The sequence below is a fragment of the Phalacrocorax carbo genome, chromosome 10, assembly GCF_963921805.1.
Source record: "Phalacrocorax carbo chromosome 10, bPhaCar2.1, whole genome shotgun sequence".
Taxonomy (NCBI): Eukaryota; Metazoa; Chordata; class Aves; order Suliformes; family Phalacrocoracidae; genus Phalacrocorax; species Phalacrocorax carbo.
Window position 1 is genome coordinate 24,806,782 of NC_087522.1, and position 26,363 is coordinate 24,833,144.

The following is a 26,363-nucleotide window of genomic DNA, read 5'->3' on the forward strand; positions in this document are numbered from 1 at the left end:
GTTTAGATCAGCTCTAGATAGTATTTTAGCAGGCTCTCTGCTAGAGATATGGAGCAGGCCTCTTCTGGGCATTTCTTTGATGGTTAAGACAGCTACAGAAATGTTGGCTCTGCAGTTTTTTGGAAGTTGTAATGCTAGGCCTATAGCAGGAAGATGCTGTCATCATGAGCAGCTAATCCTTCCCAGCGTAGCCAGTCCTTAGCTCAACCTATGTCTATAGGGGTTTAGGTACCTGGAGTAAACCCAGCTCAGTTTTGGGCTCCACGTGTCCTCTGCTGGGCAGCATCAGCTGGAGGCAACCACTGAGTCAGTGCCTGTGGAGATGTTTCTTAACTAACCACAGCCCCTTTTAGAGCTAGAATTCATTTCTAGTAATGCAGCACCCTTTTCTCTGCCAAGAAAGCAAGCCTTGAGCCAGAGCACACCACAGCCATTATGCAGAGCCACGCTCAGAAACCCTTCCCAGGGCCGGGGACCTTCTGTGGGCACCGTGCCATCCCCTGTGCCTGTGGGACCTGGCTGTCCCCACCTGGTACATACAGCTAAGGAGACAAGAGATTTTATTGTGTTTTATTTAGTAAAATGTTAAAATAAATAAATACAAATTGATCAGATGCTCTGTACCCCTTCCCCCTTCCCCCCCCCCCCCCCCAACTTTAATTTGCTAAAATCTAAACACATTTGTACCAAAACTGAAACCACAAGGGACTTGAAGGCAGCAAAGAGACTGCAGATCACTATGAGCATCAGGCTAAAAAAAATAGAGATATTTAAAAAAAAACCCAAACCAGCTCATGAGTCGGTGTTCTTGTGATGCTGTGACACCAGCGCGGTACTGGTCAGAAAGGGCATTTTACACCAGGGCCTGCAAGGATGGGAGAGTGGCGAGGAGAGGGGCAGCACACGCAGCACTGGCTCACGGAGAGCAGAGCCACGGCTTTGCCTTGCGGAAACCCAGCCAGGAGAGATGCTGCCACCGTCCCCTGGCAGCGCCGCCAGAACCGGGGGCCGTTCACCAAAAGCACCCGGAGAAAGGCAGGCTGGGGTGGGACCGGGCCTCGGATACGGCACCCTTCAGCATCAGTTCCTGGTCCGACCCCAAGCCAGGATTCCCACTTTACGGCTTGGTCTCAGGTAAAACGCTGGGGATGTGGGGGGAAATGGGACAAAGCACGGCGCACAGGCGAGGTGGTGGCATCAAATCTACTGAGATGGTGCCGGCAGGATCACAGGAATGTGACGCTGTGATCAAGGCCTGAGTGTTTATACAAGCAGAGCTGCCTTCACAACCCGCCTACCCTCGGCTGTGGACAAGACGGTGGTTTTTTGCAGATTAGAGCTAGACAGCCCCCGAAAGATGAAGTACCCTGTGCGAAGCCACCCCATCGCTGCACCAGCCCTCCCGGGCAAGCTGCAGCTCACCACCACTTCCCTGCACCATGGGTTCCACTGCTATTAACACTGCAAAGTTGTTTCTTTCCCCTGCAGGAGCCTGAGCAGGTTGGCACTAGCTGTCTTCCTCCCAGTTACCTTGCTTAATTTTTCCTTAATGTATTTTGCAACAGCACCCCTGTGCTTTGCTTCTGTGGGACTATGAGAGGTGGGCAAGGACCTCTGCAAGTGTAAAAGGGTACCTGGGGGTGCTCTGCAGCTCTAACTGGAGGCAGCCCATGGGGTACGACCACCTGTTGGCTCTGGTTGCGTGGGGCTGCCCGGAAGCTGCCGAGCCTCAGGGCTTTATGCAGTAGCAAAACCCCTCCTTAAGGAGGGTCTTGGCTGCCAGTCCATATGGCATTAGGAAATGTACCTTCTGGAAGGGAGAGCTGATGGGTAAGACACTACTCCGGGCTCTAGAGTCAATCGCTGTTTTGGTGCCAGTGATAATTAAACATAGGAGATTATGACTAGAAGTTACACATTAGCCCAGAACAAGCAGAAACACACAGGCTCCAGCCGCACCCGGCGCGGAGCGCACTGTGCCTCTTCTTTCAGTGCTGCCTGCACTGGGAAGTGCCTGCAGCCTGTGAAAAACAGCTCTTGCAGTGCCAGAGCTACTGCTACCTGCAGAGGGGAATGCGAGGCAGAGGGATTCTTCCTTGCTCTTTTAAGTGCTCTCCCCACCTCAATTTTGGCATGCCCGGCCTGATAGATCTAGGTAACAAGCAAGGGAAGCCCCCTGCCCTTGCTTGCATGGGCACAGCATCTTCCCAGCACTGCTGCAGCATCAACCCTCAGTGATGGGGATCCAAAATCAAGGGTGCAGCCCTGGGAGCTGGCCTCTGCCAGTGCTGGACCTGCACAAGCCACTGCCTCCTTTCCCCACCTGACCTACACCCCCAAGGCCATTCTGGTTGTTCACTAAGAAAAGTGCTTTCTCAAAGCTCAGAGGCAACAATACTTCCTTTCTTTTCCAACAGCACAGATAAAAAGGCAGGCAACAAAAGGGCAGGAATTGATTGAGGTTTAAGTCTTCCAGTGTAAATTTAGGAAAAAGAAAAAAGATGCAAATGCCCCAGGTGGTGAAAAGTCTACTGAGTGCCAGCAGACCGATATTGCTCACTGCTCAGTTTTTTTGCTGCTGCCTTTCCGTGCCACCTCGCCACACAGGACAGAGCCAAGCTTACAAGGCTTTTGCGTTCTCCAGGTACTCCGATAGTAAACATGCTCTTAAGTACTTCTTCCTTCCTAGATGGGGACTGGGCTGAGTTTCTCTGAAGGATTTGAGACCTGCTTGGATACCACACAGTGAAGCAGAACAGACACAGAGAGCTTATTACCCTGCTAACACACTCTAGCTAGGGCAGCTGTTCTCCCAGGAGGGTGCCCCGTGGGCTACTGCTTATTGTAGCCTTGATGCAGGCCCTCGGCACAACTCTACAGGCTCAGCTGCTGAAGGGTTACGTTAACCTTACCACATGCCCCCGTCTAGCTGCTCTGGTGAACTGCCCTTTTGCATGTGTCCCTAAATAAACAGTTCCTAAGAAAACAGGGAGGCATTGCTGCACAGAGGGGTTTTGGCACAGAACCGCCAGGTGGGATGGCCCAGAGAACAGGAGCCTTGCAGAGATACTCCAAAAGGCAGCTGAGAAGTACCTGACTAACAGGTCCTGCCCAGCATCATCTCCTCTGCTCACTTGGGACCCAGGACCTCTGGAAGCTGACAGTAGCTTCAACCAGGGTGATCATGACATTCCAACTAGGAAGGTGCAACCACACTGGCAAGCTGAACCTTTGGCTAGTCCCGGGAATATTTCTATCCATGGAAATTTTTTATTAATTCAGTCCAGAGTAGAGCAGGCTCTGGCTGCCCCAAGGTCTGCTTGATATGCCTGGTCCCATGCTGCAGCACAGAAGTCAAACAAGGCTCTGGTCAGGATGGGATGACCCGGCAGCAGAAGCAGAGCTAGAGATGACTTAGTGCCCACTTCCTTCCTCCTCTGCAGCCGAGCTCTTTTCCCCCTACACTTTGTCCTTTTGCAACACACATCAACCCAAGTAGGAAATCAAGGTAGGATACAGAGCCTTTTTATTCTAGTCTTTCCAGTGTAGTTTCAAACCCTGCAGGGATACCAGTCTCCTCAAAACAGAGCCCTGTTTCACGCTTGGATTTTTCCTACCCTCACTTTTCCTCCTTCTCATCTCTCTCCATTTCTTCTCTGCTCTGCTTTACCCCACGTAATCTTCCCTTCTTTTTCTCCTCCTGCTCTCCTTCTTGCTTTCCCATCTCCAGCCTTGTACCCTTTCTTACTGCCCTTGCTCCTCAGAAGAGGCTTCTGTCCTTTCCTTTGTCCCTGCAGCACCCGCCTCTGACCAGGGGAGATGAGAAGCCCTGGCCTGACTGTTCTCGGGCAAGACTCCCGCACAGCACAGTGATTTTCACAGCACCAAGGGTCTTGGTGAGCCCGTTTTCCATTAATTCCTCAGGTAGTTTAGTAATAGTGACAGGGGATACAGACAGACCCTCACACAGGTAAGGTCTTGGTTTTCTGAAACAAGCCCACATCTTAAACTAACCTCTAAGGGAGGCGTTTGTCTTTTCATGGGTCTATAATTACCAAGCTTACCAGTGCATGGTATAAATAATTTTCTTTATTTGCAGGTTTAAACTATATGCTCAGCCTATACAAGACAACGATGCAGAAAGTTCTTGTCCCAGGTAAAAGAAAACATGGGGGCAATGTGAGCTAAATGTAAAGGGAGAGAGAGTAATATTTTTCAAGTATTACATTCCATTCTGTAGGTGTTACAAACAGGACTGAGGCTTAAAGAAGGATCTGAGTAAGAAGGCAATAACCTGGAGACAAGATGTCTGCAGCTCTTGTGTTTTCCTAATCCCACCTTATTTTTAGGGCATTCCCCAGTCCAGGTCTGACCACTGAAAACAAGGATCCAACAGCATGTTGCTGCGAGGCTCGCTTGCCCTCAGAACCAGTACCTAGCTGGCTGTTGGAAGGGTTCTTTGGAGACCTTTTGCCTTCCAAATGCCAGAAACTACAGAATCCACATAGTGCTTGGGAACGGCCTTTGCTGAGGTAGTTTGTTGGCCAGGCAAGCCTAAGCGCCAAATGAATTAGCTGGATGACAAAAACATCTTCCTCTTTCTCCAGGTTCCTGACTGTTCTGAAGAGTTTCTACATACTTGTCAGAAAACTCTCTGCAGTAACGCAGCAAGGCTGAACTTGCCCTGGATGTTCAGAATCCCAAGGGAGGACAAATGGAGGTGAAGAAGGGTCAAAACAGTTTGGAAAAGACACAACAGATTCTGCCCACAGGGGCATGGTCCACAAGGAAGTGTAGTATCGGTATTTCAGTGGTTATCTGAGCCGCTCACTGAGAGACGCCCTCAGTAAAAGAGTGAATTTTGGTTTGATATCTGAATATGATAGTTTAAAAACATATTTAATTTAAAAACCGTGTATTTATCATTAGTGCTTCAGAAGCAAAGAGGGCAGGGTGCAACCCAGCTGGGGGAAAAAAGAAACACGTGCGCTACAAATTCACAAATGTTTTCCACTGTATCAACATGGGAAGACAATTTCAGAGTTTACTCCCTGTATTGTGGGCTGCCACAGCTTGGTGGGGCCAAGAGGGAGATTTCACTCCAGGTCCTCCCAAATGCTGATCATGCTGCTTTTCAGGGCGGTCTCTGCAACAGTACTGGGAATAAGATGATTTGAAGCCAAGGAGGTCAGAATTAGGGTTCACATTTCTAGACAGCTAGAATACAGATTTGCTTTCTTAAACCTGCTCAGTTAGGAAGGATAAAACACAATATTGTTTTTTCTACCTTCAACAAAACCATCAGATCTGGCCATAAAATTATCACCTTTAATTTCTAGCTTAGCAGCTTTTAATTCATATCCCCACCGACAGAAACTTGCTTGAGACAAAGTCCTTGTTTTGCTTATGCAAACCATTAGTTCATCCTATCAACATGGTAACTCCTGGCTAATGATGGCCTTGAAGAATCATCCATGCTACTCATCCCACCTGCCAGTCATCCCTAGAAGTATTGCCATTACTGCATTTTATACAGCACTAAAACCACTGCTGGCTGTAAACAAAAATAATGAAAATACTAATGATAATACTAATTCTTCTAGCCAGGACACATGCTTACTTTCCCACTCTGACCACAACACACCTTTCCAGCTGTTTAAAGAACAGATTGCAGGGAGAAGGGAAAAAACTACTTCTGCAATGCTTACTCGATTTCTGAGCACAGAAGCAGGGGGACTTCTTAAAGCCCTTAGCAGTGGGCTGAGAGCAAGGACCATCTCTGATATGAGCTTCCTCTGTGGTCTCATCTTCTCCTTTACAACAGAGATTTAAAAGCCACTTATTTCCCACCAAAGACAAGCAATGACAAAAGAATTAGTTAATACCTTGATGGTGGTTTCGAAATACAAAACGCCAGTCATTATGACAGCTTATAACCCAGCCAGCAGAGATTTTAGTACAAACTCACTCTCTCTCAAATATTACACGAGGGGAAAAAAAAACCCAATGCAATCCAAACCCAGAAGACAAGCTTGAGCCTTAAGCTGTCAAAGACTTAAATTTCTCCCTTTACTGGAACCTCTTCAAGCAGCTAGAAAAAAAACCCAACAGTTTTCCTCTATATTTAGCAAATGTCAATTCCCCCTCCACCCTATTGTTGCTAATTGGGCAGCGATAACCCCCATTTACTTGTGTCTTTGGAACAGCATCTTTGCCAGTGTCAGTGCAGCCCTGGGAATGCTCCTTGCCTGTTGATGGATAATGTTGCAGAGCCAGGAGGGAAAGCAGTGAGAGAGAGAGAAAACTACCTAGCAGCATCAAAAAGTCAAAGTTAAGATAAATTCTCTGCCAGTTAATGATTAACTAAAGGCATTCTTTTCCAGTCTGGAACACAAGTGCTGTAACATCAGGGACACAGAAGTCTATACTTATCTACTTGGATTCTGGAGACAAGCAGGTGCATCAGAAGAGCAGTACTAACTGTTTTAACATCTCCTGGCTGGTTAACTGCGCTCAAATTTAAACACGACTACCACTGAATTTCACTTCCATCCCCTCCTTAACTGGCAAAGAAAACAGAAGGACTATCAAGTCTTCAGGCATAGTTTGCTACTCCCAAATAGTGCAGTGCTTCCAAGAGAGCTCAGAAGATAACACCAGAAATAAGAACACAAGAACCACGAAGACTCAGTGCACCTATCCTTAGAGACTGCCTCTTACCAGGAACTTACTCAATCCTTCAGATGATGGTAACAATTACCCAAGTGGCCGACTAGAGAACAACCTGGCCAAAAAGGCAGTTTCTCTCCTGAGTATGGGGCCATTAGCTGCTGGCTCATATTCTGAAGAAAGGCAGCTCATGTTTAATTTGTTTTTCCTCTTCATCCCTTGAAATACACGGTCCTTTGTTTAAATGCTATGGGTTGCTGGCTCAGTGCTGCCCTATGGTAACGACCCCCACCAGTAACTGTGTTGATGCAAGGACATTTTTATTTTGATCAGTTTTGACATCATCTGCCCAGCTGTCTCCCTGCCACTTGTGCTGACTTATCCTTCCAGCTCTGCTAGTTCCAGAACAGCACTCAAACATCAAAAGACAGAGTCAAGGTTATCACAGCTTCAGCTGAGAAGAGCACGTCAGAGTCACTTTCCCAACTACAGACAAAAGTGAGAACTCGGGATATCAGTTCTGAGCTCGGAGCTGAAAATAGTGCACGCTCCTATAGAAGGAATAAAAGTCCTCAGAGGGCAGAAGGGCAACCTAAAGGAGAGGAAAGAAAACAGCTCCAAGAATCCCGCAGAAGCATACTTGGCTGTGGCAGCAAAGAGACTCTCTCGGGCTTGTAGTGTCTGGAGTATTTACTACGACTTGCTCACAGATGCATCCTTGAAAGCCAAAGCTTTTCTATCGTCCACTAGAAAGAGCTGAGCAGGTCTGCCTCGCCACCCAACGCATGCTCTCAGGGGCAGCGCACCAGGGACTCTGCCTCACGTTGTGTGTGTAGCCGCTCAACTCTGCTCCCACTGGAAGTAAAGGGAGTTTTCCCAGTGCTTCCAGTGGAAATGGTGTTTGCCCAAATGTCTGTATGCAGTGGTGAAACTAGGCAGCCCTAGGACACAATCTTAAGTGACCAGAATCAACACTCTAAACTGAGACAGACCCCACAATAATAGAAGGCACAAGGCAAGCTTTGCTATCTAGAGTGAAAAGATTATACATAAGAGATGAACTTCTTGAAACGAGCATATAACAGAAGGTGATTTCAGTCCAGCCAACTCACTGTCTTTCATTCTCAAGCTCTAATCAGTCTGTATCATAAAATTGTAAAAGCCTTAAACAAGCACGCTGCCAATTGCTTTTCTCTGGGTTACAAACGTGAAAGAATGGGGGAGATACGGTAACAGCAGAGACAAGCCTGGCAGATCTTCCAGGTGGGGTGAGATCCAGCACTGTAGGATTTGATTCTCTTTAGAGTTTAGCCAGTAGCACGTATGGTATAATCTATGGAAACTGTCCCACTGGATTTTAAAACACAAACACAGCAGAATGTCATCATAAATAAGCAAAGTCTGTGTTAAAAAATTCTAAGTACACAGCATTTTCTCCAGTTCTGACACCTTTTTAATAGAAATCACTTGTTTAGGAAACAAATAGCACTTTTGTAACTTTTTTTTTTTTTTTACAACGTTTCTTACCTTGATCTTATTTTAAGTAACACTAGGAAGACCTCAATATCTTTTATTTTCCTTTTTAATTTAAAAAAGTTGTTTTTTTCCCCCAGATACAAAGATTTTGCCCTTGCATAAAAAAACAGTGCCCAAAACGATGACACAAGGACTCACAAAGACTCACTGTATCTCACTGACACTATTACTTCTAATCTATACCATGCAAGGTCCCATCTACCTCTTTAATTAGACTGTCAGCCTGAAAAACAGCTTTTCTATTCCTTATTTAGTTCTTGTTACCAAAAGAAGAGAAAGGAAGTGAAAGAAAAGGACGTTTCTCTGTTCAGTTCACACATCTGGGTCATGTGCTACTTTGTTCAGGATACCTTTGTTGTTTATAAATATAGAAAAGGGTTGGAATCTCATTTTCAAGTAATCAATGCACATTTTCTCTTGGGACACCTCCGTCCAATGCTCCAAGCTGACCCTCTATGTTCCCATTCCCAATGTAGATTTTCTGGATGAGTGTGAGGACCCAAACCAATTCTGCAAAGCATGTCTGGTGTTTAATGTGAAGAAATAAGATTAACCCAAAGCTGTTGGGACAGTAGATCCTCGGCCTGTACATGTGCTGGTTACTCAGTGAAAAGTCCATCTCCTCTCCTTTTGTACATCTCCTGTCTGAACAATAGTAAATACTGTTTATTTGATAGACTTGTCCCTTCTGGGCACTGGGATTTGATAATTCATATTTCTGGTTTTTTGGTTTAATAGTACTGAGAGTTTAGAAACAGGAAAAGCCCACAGGCTCTTTGGACTTGTTTTTTGTTTTCCCCTAGCTAAACAAACTGTTCTGCAAATAAGGATTTGAAACCTGCTCTCCTCCCCCATTCCCGCTCCTTACCCCAAACAAAAATAAAACAAACCTATAGTGGCTGTGGAGGCTGCTGCAGGCACACACTGGTGTAAAATATAGAGAGAGTAAATATATTATTTCACTTGGCATGGTGCTGGCAAAGAACCCCCAGCTGGCACTATTCATGTAACATGATCCAAACTTTGCATGTACACACAGAATAAGAAGGATCGATTGGCAAACTCCAGTGCCGCCTGGCACAAGCATCTTCACGCTCTCTCTGGAACCAAGGAACTAAAGAATTCTGTACTTCCCAGAAGAAATCCGGTTTTGCTTTTCTAGAGTTTCGTTATTTTGCTCTTCCTCTGCGCCACCACCTCCCCAGCCCCTTCTTAACTTCACTGTGTTATTTAGTCTCATCGCCCTTGTTACAGTTCACCATGCAGCTCTGGGAAGGGGAGGGGGCTAAGGTGGAGGTGGCAGCATTAGTATTGTTAGTGGAGTCCATGCCGTTGGAGATGGCTACTGAATTGACCTCAGAGTTTATGGGTTTTGAAAGGTCGATGCCTTGGATGAGGCGGATCAGCTGTTTTACCTTCTCCAAGGAGCTGTGCATCTCCTTCTGTTTTGCAAGGATGGTATTCTTCATTTCCATGCATTTCTGCAGCAAAACAGAAAAGCAGTCGTAAGTTCAAGGTAGGAAAAGGAATATGATGTTCACACATCTAAATGTCAGCATACAGGAAAGACTGCAGCTACAATTTCACTTTCCCAGCCTAGAAGAAAAAGTGTCTCAGGGTTGTGTTCACAGGGTTGTGAGTTCATATTGGTAGGCTGAGGAATTAAATTGCCAGTAGGTAGCTGTCACCTGGTAGGGCTCCCTTTTATCCCAAGGTGTTTTGCAGCTCCACACAGACAGCTCCACCCTTTTGTGTTCCTTTTGAAGGGGAACTTCCAAGTATGTGTTATTATTTTTCTATTAGTATTGCATTTCTGAAATTTCTTTAGCTCAGATCTGCAAACTCAGGCATTCTACTGCAGCTGACTGCTGACAGTGTGTGTACACGCCGCTAATGGGATACAGCCTTTGATTTCATGTACATTTTAGCAGGAACATCACTTCCTCCTCTCAATAAATAAAGGGGCACTTGAAAAGAAAACCAAGCCATTCTTCACTTGAAAGTCTTATTTTGTGGCCACTTCTTTCTCTTAGAAGCAGTAGTAACCTCGCTAGCTCATCAGTTAAGAGTCAGGGTAAGATAACTTTAAAAAAAGCCCACAAACGATGTTTCAAGGGTGGAATAACTGCTTATATCTATATTTGAAACTCTCAAAAAGGAGGAGATGATAGCAATGCCTCTAATGTTCAGTTTCTTATGTTTTTAAGCCTTTTATCCACGCTGATCTCCAGACACTGTTGGTTTCAGCTCTACTATTTTCACATGCAGCTCGTGGCATCATAAAAATGCCACAAAATTTAGACCTAATGTGTCTTTTTTGGACAGTATAAACAATGACTTGATCATAGAAAATAAACCATTCTCCTTACCAACTGTCAATCCCTCACGTTAAGGGTTTGCATCTGCCTGGCTACATCACTGAGAAACAGTGTTAGCACTCTAATGCTGCTCAGGTTATACCCAGCTACTGCTAACCAGAAGATCACAGCCTCCAGAACTGATAACCAGCACTTCTCACCACTCGTTTGCTCACAATCATTTTATTTGTATCATCAGCATTTAGAGGTCTTTAAACCTGAGACACTGACTTTTGTTCTAATAGGTGAAGACAGGCAGACTATTTGCCTAGTCTGTAGCTCTAGCGTAGTCTAGAAATTTTTTCTATTTAAAAAGAAAAGCCTGTACTTATGTATCCAGCCTTATAGATGCTGCCACAACAGAGATTTCAGTATTTTCTGCTCTGTGATACTCACTGGGACTACGCTAAGTGAGGGGCTCAAACTCTACATCAGCAACTCAAGAACATGATTTGCATATTAAGGTAAGAAGACAGAGCAAATTAATATGTATGCTCCAATTACTGGTATAAACTAAGGTGGAAACTACAGCTTCTGGTTAGAAGTATAACATTGTCTAATAATATTATGCAGAAGCATGCACAGTGTCCAGCTGCTGACTGCCAAGGCAACATGACAAGAGCCTAAGAGCCAGTCACGAGTAAATGGTCACCGTTGTATTAGGAAGGTCTGGAAAGCGCGCCAAGACTGTAACTTTTACTACCACAGAGGCCCAACGATTCATATTTAAGTGAGCCACTGGAGAATTTGACTTAATCTACTGCCCACAGACAATAATGCTCTGGGTCATGTTTGTCACCTGCTGATATTAGAGGTCACCACACATCTACAATATACGGTCAGCATGGATCACATGTAAGGGACTCAATATATGTTGCCTGTATTTCATTCCTGCTCCCCAAAGTCCTAAAAAGCAAACGAAGGTGCTCACTCGGTTCTCAGTAAACCCAGTGGAAGACAGGTCTAGTACATGGAGACACTCTCTATTTTCTCTCAGCATTCTGGCACCACAGGTGCAGAGCTATTGGGGAGGGCAATACTCACAGTTATAGAATTGCTGAGCTGTTTCACCTTCTGCTCTAGTTGTTCTCTTTCCTGCTTTAAATCTGCACTCCATTTAAGTAGTTTTTGTTTTTCCTCTTCTTTTGCTACAAAACAGAATATTAATAGGAATATTTAAAATGTTCTTGTTATGACAGCAGACAGAGGCTCCAAACTGGTTCATGTAAAGAGGGTAATTGTGTTTAAAGTTAATTCAACAACTTGTGCACTAAGTCACACCCAAAATTTCACCTACATACACAAGCACCACAGAAGGCTTAGCAAATATTTAGACTGCTATTTTCACTTCACTAGTGATTACGGTTCCTCCCCTTTAATTTCCTTTTGTAAAGGAAGTACCATTCCATCCCATTCCCAAAATAACATCTTCCATTACTAAAAGTGAAACAAAAGTGTTGTTCCCCATTTTCCTACCTGCTTTATATGCAATATATGAATGAACAATTGCTAAAGTTCCTGGCCATGGGATTGCTTCTTCCTTCTTTAGCATCTGAAAGAGAAACATTTAGAGATTTAGCCGGTACACATTCTACCTCTAGGAAAGCAAAAGAAAAAAAAAATGGAGAGAGACAAAAAGGGAAGGACTGAGAATTTTCTTTTATGGCTATCATTATTCTCAGCCCCGTTAACATGAAGCTTCGCAGACCTGTTCTGAGATTTAACAGAGGGAATTGTTCACAGCTGTGTTGTGGCTCCCACAAAGCAGGCCTGTTCCTTACAAATGCCAGCATTTTTTCAAATTCCCTCCATAGCCACAAATAAACTCTACTAATGAAACTGAACAACTTAAAAGAGGAATGAAAGGATAATATATCTGAATCCAAAGTTGCCAGGGGACATAAACATTATGTCATGGTTCAGACAAATTGCTGATCTTAGTTGCTCTGGGAGAAAACTTCATGGCACAGAGCAGTCTCTACACCACATAGTCAAACATCACGCTTCCTGGCTAATAAAACATGAAACCATCCTGTCTCCCCTTCTTATCAGAATCGTCTTAATAGCGCTGTCAAACCCTTTTCGTAAGGGTAAGCACCATTTATGTCTTTCAGATCCTTCCTACATATTCCTTCCTAACAAACAAATTTTGAGAGGAAAGACACATATTTTGTGTCTTTTTAATAAGTGAATCAGGGGGGTGTCTCAAAAGATAGAGGATTTGGTCACTTTACAGTGAAATAACTCAATTTTTTTTTCCCCTAATTTTGTGGGAATCTATCACATTAAGTATGAAGAGGAGGGATAAGGTGAGAGTAGGCAAGAGCAGGAGTGGGGAAGTGGTAACACCCCCTCCTCACTTGCAACTACTGACCAAGTCATTTGAGTTTTCCATTTTCATGCTTCTGAACAGCATTTTCATGCTTCTGAACAGGCTGTTTTCGAACGTTACCATCTGGCTAACCAAAGGTCACGTGGGCGACCAAGCAATATGCTAAATCAGACAGAATGCTAACAGCTTCAGGCTGCTGATTATCAGCAATCCTTTGCAACTTCTGGAGTTCCATGTAAGGGTTAAGAACACAACAGTTTACGTCTGTGTCTTGTAATCTCAATGCAATTATAAACAAAATATTAACATATCATCTGTTCACTTTGATTGTGTATTTTCAGAAGGGGATCTGGAAGGAAGAACCACCAAACTGTTCGCCTACCCTTGTTGTACTGATGCTGGATGATATTACTACAATCATTATGATTCAGAGAACACCGATATTTGATTTATATGAGTAAACAGGGACTTATATCTGCTTTATCTATTGAGGTAAGCTTGTGCAAATGTTTTATTTACTTGTCCAGAAGAATACACTGATAACACTAAGAGACAATGGGCTTAAGATGAACAGGAAAATTTCTATGGGTCATACAGAACCTTTCCCAAAAGTCTGTGTGCTTTGGCCAAGAAAAAAAAAAGGGTAAAAAGAAGGGCAACAAATAAGCACCCCAAATCTGGGAGCAAGACAGTTTTGTATTTACATGCATCACAACAGAGTTAATTCAATCAAATTCACACAAGCCTTATTACAGATCAGATAATTTGTTCAGTGTCTTGGTCTAAGCCAAGCGATCTGGTTATTGTCTTTACCGCAGAAAAATACAGTGCATTGTCTATAACTCTCCCTGTCAAACAGTACCTGGTCTTGACATTTGGGACAGATCCACATGCCCTTGGGAATGGTTTTCAGAGGTGGGTCCAGACAGTCCAGGTGATAAACACGTGAACATGTGTCACACATCAGCAACTGCCCACTTTTTCTGCAGACACTGCAAAAATCCTCATGGATATCACCCTATAAAATTGAGGGGAAGGGGTGTGGATGAGAGAAAGAGAGAGAGAGAGATTTGACCTTTGACATCTATATCCTAGTTGAATGCAAAGTTTACAGCACAAACTATGTCTAAGGGGATTCCAAATGGTCAAACCCTTTTTAGGACGTGAAACAGGAAAACCAGGCAGGATGTCAGAAACACTGACATCTGTCCTCCCAAACACTCCCTCTGTCTTCCCAAGGCAAAATGTTACAGCAAACGCTTATTACCATTGCTTCTTTTAACAACTGCTACCCCATGGCCTGTCTCCTTTAGGTTCTCCCTTTACCCTGCTTCCCCCCCCAAAAGTGATGAACTACCCGCTTTCTTAACCCTTCTCATTTCTGGATGTAAGCACAAGTCCACTTCGGGAATGCTGATGAGGCTGTCTCTTGCCAGTAGTAGTATGGAAGACAGTGACTTAAAAAAACCACTGTCAAATATTTAGGTCACCTTTAAAAATGAAACTGGAAGGAAAAGGCATTGTGCTTGTAAACAAAAAAGAACAGAATGAATTATGTTCCGAGACAATTCTTTTTACTTCACTTAGGTTACCTCAAATTGCATCAAAGAAGCCGTGACTCAAAATTTTTTCATTTCCTATAGCGAGTGGTTTATGTTTCACCTCTAACATAGGCTGAGAGCCAGGATGAGGGAATACCAAGAGAAATTTTCTAACTACGGGGTTTTTTTAAACAGAGAATTGAAACATTACTGGCAGCGTCTCTTAAAAAACTTAGGTTTAGTTACTATTGCATCACCATCAGAGAGGATTTTTTTCTACAGCCATTAACTCCCCAGAAAGGTAGGTCTGATTTTTGTCACTTTTTCTTCTCTCTCTCTCTCTCTCCTGTTACTCCCATCTCATGCTTGGGGTGGTAGTGTTTCTGTTTGGTTTTCTTTGAGTTTTGGATATTTGAACAAAGAGGCATAAAAGAAATACGGCTCAGCATCCACAGAGGAGGATGCTCTCACCGCCTGTGGGCTGTCCTGGCAACTCAGCATATTCAGGGCCCCACCTGGAGTCTGAAATATACACTTCTCACCAACTTCAGACAAAGTTTCACACACACACACAGCAGATTTGCAAGATCACCATCTTAAGAGGTGCGTGTTGAGTCAAACTGCGTGTACACAATCCCCCTGTATGAAATATCAAAGTGTGCAATACTTTATTTGACCCGTACAGTCTTTTCACGTGTGTAAGTTCTATCAATTTGGAGGGATAGCAGACGTGGCTGTGCACTTACACATTAAGTGGCCAGGCAAGAAAAATTGTCACTAATCCCTACTATGGATAAAATATTAAACATATTAGAAGAATGACACACATGCAATCTGCTCAGCTTTCTACTTCACTGCTCTATTGCTGATGAGGTCTTTCTTCACAGGGAAGTCTATTCTTCTCTTAATTCCCAAGGTTAGCACTGATGTAATGTTTTGTAAAGGATCAATCTAGTGAATTTTCAGTGCCGTGTTTTGGTGCCGTAACTCCCAGAAATCATTGAGAGCTGGGTTATGGTACTATTTCATCCTTTAACACCAAAATGTTCCTCAGTGTTAAATGAAGAATTAAGTGACATTTCATGCCTCTTGTGAAGTTATCTGTGTAACCAGGCTGGGAAGAACTTCTTTTCCTCTATCATGCATTCTGTGAGTACAGGGAAAAGAAGGCAGGCAGGAGATGTCATGTAAGCTAAAACAAAATCCTCTGCAATCTAAGGAAAATTTTAAGAGGAAAATTCTCATTATAGAGAATTACATGTGTTAAGATACTTTGGTTGCCACAGACTACACGATGGCACTTGGTAATTGGCTCAGATGCAATATTATTGGTGTGTTGAAAACCAAATCTGTTTTGTCTAATACCCTGCAGAAAGAGACCTGCACAAGAGACACATGCAGTTGCTTCTTGAGGGGAAGACGTTTAGAAATTTAGACCCAGAACCTTCGAAATGCAGCGGAACGCTGCAAAACCTGAAGTGACACAGCTGGTCAGTGTGCAGTGCGGCTGAACACACTGGGATGACAACAAACATGCACAAAATCCACAGTCCTGTTTTTGGTAATGCAAAATTCAAAACATTTCCTCAGAATTAATAACTGTCCTTACCAAAATCCCAGCCACTGTTCGATTCCAGAGAAATGCCCCAGGTTTTATAGGGAGTTAATAAATGTATGCATAAAGGGGGGCCGGATTTGATGTTGTGACATGCACCCCACTAATCTCAGCTTCTGGACCAGCTCTTGGAAGGCTACAGACAGCCAACTTAGGCTACGGCAGAGCTCACTGAGGCTGCTCTAACACATGCTACAGGCTGAAGAGACTGAAGAATAATTTCAGAACAGAGACCATAAAAGGTGATTTAATGCCACATTTTGCTCTACTTCATCTGCACCAAGACACCAAGAAAATAAACGAAAGCTTTTTGGACAGCTAACAGTTTTCTCTACTTTTATAAAGTGTATAGAGCAGCAGGCCCTGGCTTTAGGCAACAGAACTAAGTAATACTTTATCAAATCAGAAGCGTACGTAGTTTGTGTGTTTCAATATGTAATATCTATATTTATATGTACATTTCACTGGAACAACATGGGAAAACTAAATATTCTGCAACAGGATTTTTTCATGACCATATAAAGATGATCATAATGTATGATGTAAGTGAATTATCAGAAGCAATAATAATTCTAGCATTCCCTAACTTTTGTGGGCTTCAGTTTGCAATCTGAATGTTCTCTAATGCTCCTCTCAACTGAAATAGTTTTGATGCAAAAAGTTTACTAATAAAAAGGCATTTTGTGACCACAGACTTGAACCATCAGTAGAACAGAGATTTTTGCACTATTCTTACTGCCAAGTAATTGACCATCAAAGGCAATTGCTATCTTCCAGATAGCAATTCCAGATGCCACTCTGTGTGAGGGAGAATCACACATAACCAAGTAGTTCACAGCCAACTGCCAAATAGAAAAAAGAAAAGAGAAAAAAAGAAGAAAGAAAAAAAAAAGGGACACTTTCCTCAGCCCTGCCTAGGGCATTACTTCCTTCCTTTTCCCAGGTTCTAATCCTACCTTCTACCCCTCCATCCTTATCACCAATCCCATCTCAAGTTCCTCCTTCACCCTCCCTTCAAACTATCCGTGTCATTCAGAGAATGACAACTCAGGAGAAAGGCAAGAAGGCCATTCTGGGCCGTGGTGCCTGGTGCCAAGAGCTTGGCCTGCTTTGTAATTTTCATAGGTTGGCTAAAGACGAAGATTATTCAAGTGCTAAATATCAAATTTCCATTCTAAAGCCTATAGAAATTAGACCTTCTCAGCAAATCAATGCAAAAATACTTTAAAGATGGGCAAAACTGCAGCTTTCTTCTATATCTGTCTGAAGTGCTGCTCGATTGTTTTAACTTAAGACTTCTGAAATACCCTTTTCCTTAGGTACGCACTTGTGTTTTCATTTTTAAGTCCCCAAAATGTTGTACCTGCAGACAACATTTTCTCTCCTATCTAGGATAGACCTTCCTATATTCACATCATCTGCTAACAGTGTAGGGCCTCTTCAACATGACATGGACTGGCCCCACTGCCAAAAGAAGTGATCCTGCCTTCTCTGTATTTCCATCCCCTGCATGAGGCTGGCACAAGAATGCATGAGTCTAAAATTAACTGGATTAGGGCACAATCTTGGCTAAGACTAACAATTTTCAGCTATACCAGTTCCCTTATGCAGATCACAATGTGGCCTCAGATATATCGGCACTGGAACAGGAGGCATTCAAGGGATGAGAAAAGACTACTGGTGACAGGCAGGACAGTTCTTCTCAGTGGTAGCACTGGTCAAACTGTGGCATGAGCACTTCAGTCTATACTGTGTTCTACATCTAATTAAGCTGCAAGCTCCTTAAATGCAAAAGACCTAATTTTTCTCTTTGTCCTCACCTCCAGCATGACTTGTTCTGTTGGTATTTAAATATATAGTACTTTTCCAACATTATATAGCACTTCTCCAGCCAAGGATGCCAAAGGTTTTTACAACTATTGCTAAGTTCTCAAAACTCAGACGGGAAAAGGAAGCACCATGCCAAAGGTATAAATGGGGGAAACTGCACCACAAAAAAGGGATGTGACTGCACAAGCTTATACAGCAATTTTATGACAACGTATTAACAGAAGACTGCATTCCAGCTCATGGTGGCACTGGGAAACCACTCCTCTCCTTGTGATTAGCAATAAGAATTATATCATGTAATGGCAGAAGAACAGATCCCATATTTGCTTCCTTTCCAATATTTTGCTGTCTCTGAAGGTTCAAGTTTTGTTTAATAGTCTATTTTTAATTTTAAAAAATATTTTTATGAGCACTTTGAAACATAGTTTCTGCTTTTACGTGTGTTTTATTTTATATGGAATTCAATACCAAGTATTTCTGAAAAGTCTACCAAATGAGCTCAATTGATAGCAAATATGCATTGAATGGGACTTTGGGGTAAAATTCTTTCAAAAAAAATTAAGGCCACAAAAACATTAGTGATGTTGCTTATGTATAAACTAAATGACTTGTCTGTAAACATTTTTAAAGGAGATTTATGTATGATTCTAAAGGGGAAAGAGTGCTACTGTGCTGTATTATAATATGCTCGGGTAAGAGAGAATGTTAATTACCTGCTGTGTAATCCTTCATTTTCTCCTTTAAAATACTTCTATTTTCATTAATTAATGAATATTAAAGCAATCCAGAACCTAGGCCTAAATACTATCCAAACTCAGAAAAATCAGGGTATTCAGGACTCGATTTGAATGCTACAGAAATTCACCATCTTGACTTAGCCTGCTGCTGCCAGGCACTGCAGAAAACAGGGCGACAACTCATTATACTGTTTTGAGAGCTCTTACACAGTGGGAGAAGACTCGGCAGCGTACACGCACATGTCGGGGATGGAAAAGACCCCCACCACATTATCCAGTCCTTCTCTTGGGGCCAGTGTCAAAAATATGCTCTCCAGCATGTCTGCTAGTTGTCCGCACTGCTTACTTTTTTTAAAAGCCCCCAGAGATGGAGCTGCCCCACCCTCCCTGAGGGGCTGTTCCACGGTACCATTCACTGACTGTCAGGAAAGGGTTTATTACAGTCAAGTGCTATCCTGCTCTCAAAAGTGACTATATAAGAGAGAACCTTTCAATTTCACATACATATTCCCTGGGTATCGGAATTGCATCTATTTATTTCAGTGACTCAGACACACTTGTACTGTTTCTATTCCTCTTACCTCTGCAGAACAAATACAGTTCACAGGCAAGAAGTTGGCTTCTATTCACTATTTCATGTGGCCAGTAGAGTTGGTCTCTCAGTCTATATACTTACAGTGGTGCAACTGCACAGATGAAAATAAAGTGCCACAACTCTTCCTTAAAGCCCATTTCAAATGGTTGGGCCTTACTTATAGGTGATATTATGTTTAAAAAAAAAAAACCAGATGGAAAAAAAAAGGAGACTGCTGTGACTCAGATTGCAGAAGGGGTTTGCAGCAGTGGTATGAAGAAACAGGCAAGCACTTTTTTATTTTAAAACTGTGCCCAGTAAGTACTAGTCATTAAAATGCAAGCACTTTACTGGAAGTACACTACAACTTCTGAAAATTTTTGTGCAATGAATTGTTTCACCCATGCTGAACGGTCGTAGTACACTTTCAGACAAACCACAGTGTACAGTGCCTTCATTATGTCATTTTGGACCTACAAAGCGACTCAGTCCAAATCTTCCCACGCTATTTATCTGCTGAAGTTTATGCATGACCTTTAATTTTTTCATAATGTTTTTGCAAGAAATGGAAACAATGAAATAAATGGATAGTTCTCAGCAACTTGAAAAAGGTTGTGTTTTGAGTAGCAAATCTTATCTTTGAATTAACTTAAAATAAGGACACTCGGTTCTTCATAACTAACTATAAAATGACCAGATTTCACTCAATACCAGTTTTGCAATCTGACCATAGGGGCGATGTATTTAGCTACTCCAGTACATCAGATGTGCCATAACCAGTGTTGTGAACACTGCTCCTGGCTGTCCTGGGTGATCCAAGTGGTTTCCCTCTTTCTCTCATTACAGAAACACTTCAACTTTTTGTTATTATGGTCTGTAACTAATACTTTTCATTCTCCCCTCCCCCTTTTTCATGGATGACAGATTCATTTCAGCCAGACAAAATCTCAGACACTGCACAAAGGAAATGAGCTCATCTGGCATGCCTGGTGCCTCCCAATGTTTCAATCCACTGAAGGAGTTACAAATAAAAATTCCACAGGATAAGAACTTGGGTGCAGGAGGAAAAAGGAAGGGTGTTAAAAGAATGCTGGACTGTTTCACTACACTGAACTGAAGAAACAAAATCTGTAACGATTTTCCTTGTGGCTGTTTCTGCGTATCTTTCTAAAAGTAACCACCTCCCCAAGAGTTACTTACGTCTGTGGAGCTGGGGCTAGGCAGGGACACAGGCTGAACAGCTGCGGGAAAAGTAAATGTGGTCTCTGTCTTTTCATTTTCGGGGGAGTCAGGATAACTGGACAGAGGGGATGTGGGGGTCAAAGCCCCGAACCCCAGCACCGTGTTGTATTTAGGTGGACGACCTACATATTAACAACAGGGAACACAAAAAAAAAAAAAAAGAAAAAAGAAAAATGATCTTACATACCTTTGGCCAGTGGTCCTCATTGGCTAGCGTGAAAAAGGAAATGATGTAGCACAGAGAGGAAGTTAATATAAAAGTTACAAGTGGAAGGACAGAAGCAAAGATTTAAACATTTTTAAAAAATTCTTCAAGTAGACCTTTGCAAGGAAAGAACATTTTAAAGATGTATTTCAGAAGGAAATAGAAATAAGCTTTGTAGAGGGTCAAAGAATCACTCCCACAAAAGCAGTGGGACACTTGCCACTCCTAGGAATGAGGCTATTCAGTTTTTAGGGAAAACATATTGGCATCAAAGCTAGAGAGAAGCTACAATAACTACTATTAAATCCTTTCTCCTGTTATTCCACACCTCCCTATCTTTGTAGTGCCAGCATAAATCTACACAGAAGTTAAGTCCTTTATGAGAGGCCAACACTCACCATGCCCCTCCTTTTCTTCCCCTTTTTTTAAACCCACTCACCCACAGATCAGCACTTTCTACCGTACTGGTACATTTTTAAAATTAGACTACCTCACGAACAAGGTCCTGTTGTCTGACCCATAACACCAGCACCACCAGTTGTAATCTACCACTGGTCTTCCACTGCAACCCTCCTCAAATTCTGTATTCTTTCTTAGAGTTCCTCAGTCAAGTGTGTTTCGTTATGCACAACTCCTGTATGCTCCTTCAGACTAGCAGAAGTGCAAAATGCATTCGTAACAATTTTCATAAAATTATGCATGCAAAGCAAGGCAGCAAAACACCAGTATGTAACCATTGTTTCTGCCTCCCTTCTCCAGGGTAATTTATGGGTATCTAAACATGAAGGAGTTAGGATCTAGGAATAACTCCCCAGATCTTATGTTTACAGATTGTCAGTCTATACTTATTAACATGCTACACCTTGCATTTACGGTCTGGATATGTTCCAAAACTAAGTATGTCCTTGGAAACAGATTTCTGATAGTGATGTCCATGGCTGAAATTTCTGACGTGCTCAGCACCATCTAGAATTAAACTAAAGCTCTCAAGGGCACATGCTTACATAAGCTTTTCACCCAACATATTGCAATACTAAATCACAAAACAAATGTATGCATCCAAATCTTTTGTCAATTGAAAATGTGTGCTACTAATTTGGTGCTGATGCAAGGTACAGACTCACAACAGGGTGTGAGAAAAAATAGTATAATAGTAGTCAGTGTGCAAAAACAGGCTAAGAGTGTCAAGTACAAAAGCATGCAATCATTTTCGTTGATACAGTAATCGTTCACAATGAGTTACGAAACAGAATTAAGAAATCGTTACTAGGAGGAGGAACTTATCTGCAGGATAAACGCAAAATTCTCTCTATATAAAAACTACATTCTATAATTTAAAAAAAAAAACATTTAATGTTATTAGAGGATGGCAGAGACTAACGTCTTTCATTTAGAAATAGCATAGCTGCAGAAGTGTCAGCTTTGCCACATTGCCTGCTGGACTGAAGAGGTATATCAAGGAGAGCACATATCAAATGAGTATTTCACCTTGCAGCCAAAAACCAAAGATAATGGTCAGTGATAGGTAGGACTGTAGGTTTTTTCAATCTGATTGATGATTTTTTATTTTTTTAAGACGGCAAACTCAAGAGTGGAGACGGTATTACGAGCCTTTAAGGACTACAGAAAATCATCAAAATCAAGGAAAGATTGACATATATGTGCAGTTGATGCCATGCACCAAAAAATAGCATCACGTTCTCTCCTATGCTGTTATGACTCATCTGCTTCACCATAATCTAAGTCTTAAAATTTCACCTGCTCTACAGAAGGATTTCTACTGAATAATACTGCATACCTATATGAAAAATCATCTCTCATTTTAGGACAAGTGGCACTTTGGTTGCAGAAAAATGCTCAGTATAAGCATGATAACCTTTCTTGCTCAAGACAAATTCTTTTGAAGGACCCATCTCTACTCCCAGTGGGGGACAAGACTTTTGTCACACTAAGTTTCCTCTCCTATTCAGGGCACAGACACTTCCTCCATATCCACCTTCCTCCTGACAGTAACAACACAATTTAGTTATTAACAAGAGGATCTTGACAGCAGCTTTATACCACTAAATGATGTTCAAACATCTCACCATTCACTTTGGGTTTTTTTGGGTTTTTGTTTTTTGTTTTTGTTGGGTTTTTTTTGAGAGTGAAACTGAAATGAAACATTGAGCTGCCTAATGAAACCTGCTATGCTAATCCCTAGAAATCATGATCTTTGTCTACCATGGAAATTTACTGGACAAATGAAGTACTGTAGAGTCCTTCTTTGTTTTGCCCTTCAAACCAACAAGGGGAGTACAAATGCAAGATGTAGGAAGAGGCACAGAGCAGGGAGACAGGTCTAAGTGTACCTTACCTCTTTTACGTGTCCCAGGATGCATTGTGCTGTTCAGGTATGTGACTGCACTCTTCTTGCGCTGCAGGGAAGAATACAACAGTTTTTGTTGGCGAACATTTTTGGCGACAACTACATGCAATAGCTGAGGAATAGCACAGTAGCACTAAGTGGGATCACTGGCTGTTACGTTTTTTGAAGCACAGCTTTAGGAAGGTTAGCTTTTTTACACTACTTCTGACATCTGGACTGCTTCAGGCTGATACACAGGTTGACCTAATGGTACACACACACTGTCATTTAATGTCAGCTTTACATAGGAGAAGGCAGAAAAAGGCATAAGTATTGGAAGAACATCCCAATGTATTTACTATTCAAAAATCTGAGGGTCATATCATTGCAATGGCCTTTTGAGTGATAGCTTGCTGTCCAGTTAGAACTGAGGCAGCTTAGAAGGTAGCAATATGGCACAAAGACACATAAGCTCAGAATGAAAATACCAGCTTCCCTCAGCAAAAAATAAATACCTCAGGCTCAAAAACAGCTCCACTGTAGACTGGATTTGCTGTTGTTCTTCTTTTCCTTTCTTGTCGCTTACTTTGGATTTCTTGTAAAACAAAGCATTCATGTTAGAAATCAATGGGTCTCAGCACTTATATGAAGTCCTCAGAATTCAGTCTGCATGTGAGAAGAGCTGTGAAGATTTCTACGGAACACCAATCATGCTGAATATAGGCAAGTTTGTTATACTTCTAGCTTCTGAAGGTTTGAAAATAAGAGCTGACAAGGAATACAAATACAGTGCTCAACTAACTAATGAAAGGACTGCCACATTCTTGCCAAGTAATCCATGACTAAGACATTTTAAACTCATGGTCAGTGTAATTGGGATCTAAACAAAAAGCTTCTGGTAACCTTACTGATACTTAAAAATAATTACAGTAGAGAAATATGCAAGCCATTGTATTTCACTGTATAAGATTAAGGAGTATAAATTATAAAACCAGTTATAATCTATTAACTCATCTACTACAGATTACAGTTCCGTGAAATAACCGAAAAATCCAGATGTGGGTTACAGTAAAATTATCCATGGTATAACTTTGCAGATACAGCTGTGCAGAAAGCAATGGGATTGTCACAAATGGCTTTCCTACCATCAAAGCATATACTGTCTTCCCAACCACTGATCTCAGCTGCAAAAGCAACGGCTTTGTTTCAATGTAATAAGAGGAATAGACAAGTATGCACAACCATCTAAGTTAGATCAAGAGTACAGAAGTCCCAAATGTACTTTTGTGCAAGAAAATACTGCATTTAATGCAAAATTATTTTGGATTTGTACTTCCAATTCAGAACGGCCATGAAATAGGGAGCTCAAGAACCAACTTAAGACATTTTTCCTACCTTCCAGATGGTCATGAGTAACTAGTCCCAGAGACACCATGAAGGCAAGTTTCTATGAGGGGGAGAAAAAAAGATCAGGACAAGTCCAACTGTTAGGATGAGCTATGTCATTTAGGCACTTTAAAGTCAGTTGACAGGTAACTAAGCAACAAAAATGTTATTAATAATACTTTATTTTGATAAAGCACTTTCCATTCATGTATGTCAAACTGCTTTACAGAGGATAAACAATGTCCCATTTTCTAGATGGGAACCTAGGCTCAGATACAGGGATATGCAAATTGCTCATGATCAGAGAGTTGGCAGCGCTGGGAACAAGACAGCAGTTTCTTTCCTTCCAGTCCAGCGCTGAACCAACTCTGTGATCGGCTCTTAGTAAATACCAACACAGTTCAATTGCCAGCAAAATACTGCTAGCCGAAGATCATTCTCCATATATGGCAAACTACAAGGAGCGACTCGTTTACATTTGCTAGTCGATAAGATCTATGGCTTTCTTAAAGGATTCTAATTTTAATGCAGGAAGTTCACAGACATGTAAAAAGCAGGTAATTCTCACACAGTAGTCAGTTCAAATCCATCTACAAAAACAAATGTAGAAGAACATTTATCTATAATAAGTTCCAAAGCTCTGCATGGCAGAAAGGCTTTAAGAAATAGCCATTCTGGCCGCTCTTTCCCCCCAAACCAACTGCACCTAAGCTGGAATAAAATCTTGGGCAGAATGTGAACATACATGGCTCTTTCCACCCTGCTCACCAGAGCACAGATATTTTATAAAGCAAAATGAGGACATTTCTCCAGCATTAAAAATAACTCCAGAAGCCTAAAACCTCAAAGGAATAGAAATCAACACTGTAATCCAAACCTCCTGGTTGAAGGAAGTATCAGAGGGAGATTATGATCTTCTAACTTAAAAAAGACTCAGGGGTCAAATGCATTCCAGGATTGAAAATGCAATGCATTATATTTATTTAGATTTCTTATTCTGTAGCGGTATCAACTACTACTGTCCAACAGGAGTGTATGGAATGTTAAGGAGTCTTGGGGGAACAGAGGATGAAAAATGTTTTCTGAAGGACAGAGTGTTTACTTTTTTTCTTAAAAGAAAGCTCCGGGTGTTTTCCAGTACCTGTGGATTTTCTTCTCGTTTTGGCTTCGGTGCAGCAGGTGGAGTAACTGTACGACTTTCTGTTTGCTTCTCTTCTGCTTCCACGTGTGGTTTAATAGTCTGAAAAGAAACAGTGTTTCTCTCACTCAGTGATAAGAATGACTTTTTTTTACTTTGACTAATAAAGCAGAACAGATACTTTTGCAGATACAGGAGAAAAAGTTTAAAGCTGGCAGTGTACTAACAAAGACTTAATTGAGGAATCTGACATGAGAGGAATGTTAAATGAAGTGTTTTCCTTTAACAAAGGATGAAACAGCCTTACCACCATACCATTAACCCACACAGCCACACAAGCAATAAAAGTCAACTTAAGAGTTACCTCCATTACAGAAATCACTATACGGTATGGGAAAAATAACAGACACTTTAAGAAAAAGCATCCCACGGAAGACTTCCAGGTAGAAACCATTCTGCAAGGCCCATGCATTTTGTACTTTTCACTCCTCAGTCTTCCTACTTCATAGAATTATGAATGGCTCAAAACCTGTCTCTCTGATTCCTATGATCTCAGATGTTTCTGAAGTTTTTTTTCTTTTCTGAACTCATTATCTTCTGCAGTGGTATCCCACAAGACAATTCTCAGCCCGTGGCATAGATACTGAGGCTACAAACTGAGTGAGGTAAGCTACAAAGAGACAAATTTTTCCCCTTTACGATATGGAGAAAATATACAGAAAAATTCACGCAGTATTAAACCACCACCATTCTTCTATATGTTTTTCAACAGTTGAATTGCCAGTAATTATTTGAAAAGCAAACGAATATTGCTGACGTCAAAAGGAGTAGGCATCAGAAGTACAGTATTTTAG

The 26,363-nt window shown here is 41.9% G+C and overlaps 1 protein-coding gene across 17 annotated transcripts in view; it reads right to left on the minus strand.

Annotated features, from left to right (window-relative positions):
- Positions 1–4,069: 4,069 nt before the first annotated feature.
- PHF21A (PHD finger protein 21A) overlaps positions 4,070–26,363 on the minus strand; it is a 134,343-nt gene continuing 112,049 nt past the window's right edge. For all 17 annotated transcript variants that reach the window (XM_064462568.1, XM_064462569.1, XM_064462567.1 and 14 more), the window contains 9 exons: positions 25,513–25,611; positions 24,381–24,432; positions 23,501–23,580; positions 22,995–23,055; positions 20,392–20,555; positions 13,757–13,912; positions 12,039–12,114; positions 11,607–11,710; positions 4,070–9,686 (listed from right to left, as the gene is read on the minus strand). In XM_064462568.1, the coding sequence (XP_064318638.1) occupies positions 9,432–9,686; positions 11,607–11,710; positions 12,039–12,114; positions 13,757–13,912; positions 20,392–20,555; positions 22,995–23,055; positions 23,501–23,580; positions 24,381–24,432; positions 25,513–25,611 (1,047 nt within the window). In that variant the 3' untranslated portion in view covers positions 4,070–9,431. The remainder of the gene's footprint in view (positions 9,687–11,606; positions 11,711–12,038; positions 12,115–13,756; positions 13,913–20,391; positions 20,556–22,994; positions 23,056–23,500; positions 23,581–24,380; positions 24,433–25,512; positions 25,612–26,363) is intronic.